A 3,468-nucleotide genomic window follows, 5' to 3' on the forward strand; every position below is an offset into this window, starting at 1 on the left:
TTCGTCCCCTGTGTAATAGCCCTTCACAGAAGCTCAGTGCTTCTTCAGCAAAGAGTCCTTCTCCTCTCCTGCCTTGCCTTGGGCATTTCTAAATGTATAGACATTGTCATTTATCGTTGTTCATAATACAATTCCATGATGCCAATGACAGTCATCATTGGTGCAGCCATCACTACTACCCACTTCCACACGTTTCCATCCCTCTTAATAGAGTCTCACTGTCTTCTACGCAATGTTGTCTCTTCTTGTTCTCCCAAACATTTTCTTAAAATAAAACAAAACTAGGGTTTCTGAAACAAAACTAAGGTTTCCGGAACTGTATAATTTAGAGATACTATTTAGTGAGACAAAATAAATCATGATATATGAGTTGTGGTGCTAGAGGACTATTGAACTGACTAGAGAACTAATAGATGTGACCTGGAGAGGGTGAAACCAAGTTTCTCCTTAGAGGCAAGGATTTTGAGATTCTGCTTTGGGCATGTTGCCTGGAGAGACTAGCCATCATGTGCTTGGAAGAGTGGAGGGACAGTGCAGGAGAGGAAGACCCCAGATAAGATGGGTTGACACAGTAACTGGGGCAACGGGGTAGGTATGTCAGAGGCAGTGAGATTGGCTCAGGACAGGGCAGGTTCAGAGCTATTGTGCTTAGGGTTACTATGAGTAAGAGTTGACTTGACACTTTTTCGGGTCGTGGCGAGCGCAGAGAGGTCGCAATGAAGGCTTCGGGAACACTTCGTGAGTACAAAGTGGTGGGGCACTGCCTGCCCACCCCCAAGTGTCGGACTCCACCACTTTACCGCATGCGCATCTTTGCCCCCAACCATGTTGTTGCCAAGTCCCGCTTCTGGTACTTTGTGTCACAGCTGAAGAAGATGAGGAAGTCTTCTGGGGAAATTGTATACTGTGGACAGGTGTTTGAGAAGACCCCCTTGCGTGTGAAGAACTTTGGCATCTGGCTGCGCTACGACTCCCGCAGTGGGACCCACAACATGTACCGGGAATACCGTGACCTGACCACCGCAGGAGCTGTCACCCAGTGCTACCGCGACATGGGCGCTCGGCATCGTGCCAGGGCCCACTCTATCCAGATCATGAAGGTGGAGGAGATCGCAGCCAACAAGTGCCGCAGACCTGCAGTCAAGCAGTTCCATGACTCCAAGATCAAGTTCCCACTGCCCCACCGGGTCCTGCGTCGCCAGCACAAGCCACGGTTCACCACCAAACGGCCCAACACCTTCTTCTAGGCACAGCCCCTCTGCCTCATCCCAGTTTGCACAATAAAACGCCTTGGGGATTGAAAAAAAAAAAAAAAAAGAGTTGACTTGACAGCACATAACAACAACAACAATCAAAGTTAGTAAAAATGTTTCTGATTTGAGAGAATTTTGTACAAAGGGAGAAGGTTAAATTGATTTCACAGGAGTACATGATACAAAAGGATTTAATAAAATTAGTCTAATTGGAAACATCAGCCTGTGTGCCGACATTCTGAAGCCTCTTGGGTGGCCTCCTGCGTCCCCAGGGATCAATTATCCAATAACATGGTAGGCACTGGCTTGATTATGTTTACATTCTAATTTCTAGTGAATCATTTCATTTCAATGATGTGGTGAAACTCCAGCAAAATGATTCACTACAGGTTAGTAAGTAAGCACAGTTAAGCCAGCGTATACTTCATTTAAAGAACAAACGGAGACTTGTACACCAATGTTCATAGCGGCATTATTCACCTTCATGAGAACATGGAAACTGCCCAAACGCCCAACCATAATCGAATGGACTGAGAAGTTGTGGTACATTCAACAACGGAATTCTATGCAGCACACAGGAGAAATGATTCTGTAAATCACTACCTAACTTGGGAGGGACTGGAGAGCACTATGCTGAGTGAACTCAGTCCCACAAGGACAAATACTGTATAAAACCATTATTGTAGAATGAGTATGAGGATCCAAGGGGGTGGGGGTGGAAGCAGAGGGGTCAGGATGGGCAGGTGAGGGAGGGTTAATCATAGAGTGGTACAATTTGATGGGTGGGGGCGGTGAAGGAAGGGAAAGATGCAGTGTGAAAAACAATGTACTCAATCTTTGTAAATAAACTGGTATAAAATAAAATAAATCCCAACCCTCGCCCCCACAAACAAAAATAACCTTGGTAGGATAGAACATACAAGGCTGCTAACTAAAAGGTTGGCAGTTCGAATCCAGTAGCTGTTTTCCAGGAGACACGTGATCACCTCTTCCTATAAAGAGTTACAATCTCAGAAACCTGCTGGAGGACTTCTCTGAGCCAGAACTGACTCTGTGATGGTAGGTTTGGTTTGGCAAACCTAGTTTACCAGTCAGTCCTCCCCTGGACCTTCCTCTGCCTCTCTAAGCCCATGGGAGACTTTAATGTGCGCATGAGGTGGCCTTCTGGTGGGAGTTTGCCGCCAACCTAAAGGCAGGTGGTTTGAAACCTGCTGCTGCTCTGAGGGAGAGAGATGGACACACGCCTCCTGTGGGATTTAGAGCCTCTGAAAACCCACCAGAGTGCCAGCTATGAGTTCTGACTCAGCAGCACATAACAGCAGCAGCGACTGGCCCTGTGGGGTAAGTGCTGGGGTGCTAACTTGAAATAGCCCTGGTGTGATCCCGTGGGCAGCTCAAAGGGAGAACAATGGAGCAGTTTGCTTCCAGAAAGATCCACAGCCTCAGAAACTTTACAGAGCAGTACGGAGGAGGGTTTTCTACATTAAAATAATAATTCTGGTTCACTGAAGAATTTGAGCCTATAAAAAGAGGCCCAAGTTCACAGCATTCCTCAAAGAAGTAAAATAAGTGTATGTGTGTGCCTGCCTGTGCCTGTACGTGCACACACACACATCCAACTCGAAGAAATAGCTCACACACTTGTAGATGTTGACAATTCCCAGTCTCTAGGTTAAGAATGCTCTCCAGACTTCCACAGCTGCCAGCCCTAATGAGCCCAAGACCAGGATGTCAATTAAAACAAACTCAATCCACATAGCCAGTCTTTCCCTGTTCCCCACCTCAGTGTCCACCCTATTTTTATAACAAGGGTCTTATGTACTATTTGTCCTGTGTGCCCGAGATATTTCACTCAGTATTATGTCTTCCAGACTTAGCCATGTTGTATAGTGTTTTACAAGTTTATTGTTTTTTAGTGTTGGGTAATATTCCATTGTGGGAATGCACAGGATCTTTATCCAGATTGTTTGTTGTCATAAAATGCATGATAATTAACAATCTGGAAAAAGATGTGCATTTCAAAGTGAATTAGGGGAGGGAGAGGCGAAAGGGGAGGGAGGAAAATGTGTACCAATTAATGAATGAAAACCAAACCTTTCTGTAAACTTTAACTAAAATTACAATCACATTTAAAAATCAAACTGGGGAAAATAAAAAGGATAGTTCTGTCTATTAAAAGAAGTCACTGACAGGCCCATATTCCCAATGAGATATA

At 45.2% G+C, this 3,468-nt stretch overlaps 1 protein-coding gene across 1 annotated transcript; it reads left to right on the forward strand.

The window, feature by feature from the left end:
• Positions 1-716: 716 nt before the first annotated feature.
• Positions 717-1,247, forward strand: LOC102865342 (60S ribosomal protein L18a-like). The gene has a single exon (XM_006882771.1). The coding sequence runs from the start codon at positions 717-719 to the stop codon at positions 1,245-1,247; it is 531 nt and encodes a 176-aa protein (XP_006882833.1).
• Positions 1,248-3,468: the final 2,221 nt, after the last annotated feature.

Source organism: Elephantulus edwardii, unplaced genomic scaffold, assembly GCF_000299155.1.
Source record: "Elephantulus edwardii isolate Elephantulus edwardi_28Jun2011 unplaced genomic scaffold, EleEdw1.0 scaffold00024, whole genome shotgun sequence".
NCBI classification, from domain to species: domain Eukaryota; kingdom Metazoa; phylum Chordata; class Mammalia; order Macroscelidea; family Macroscelididae; genus Elephantulus; species Elephantulus edwardii.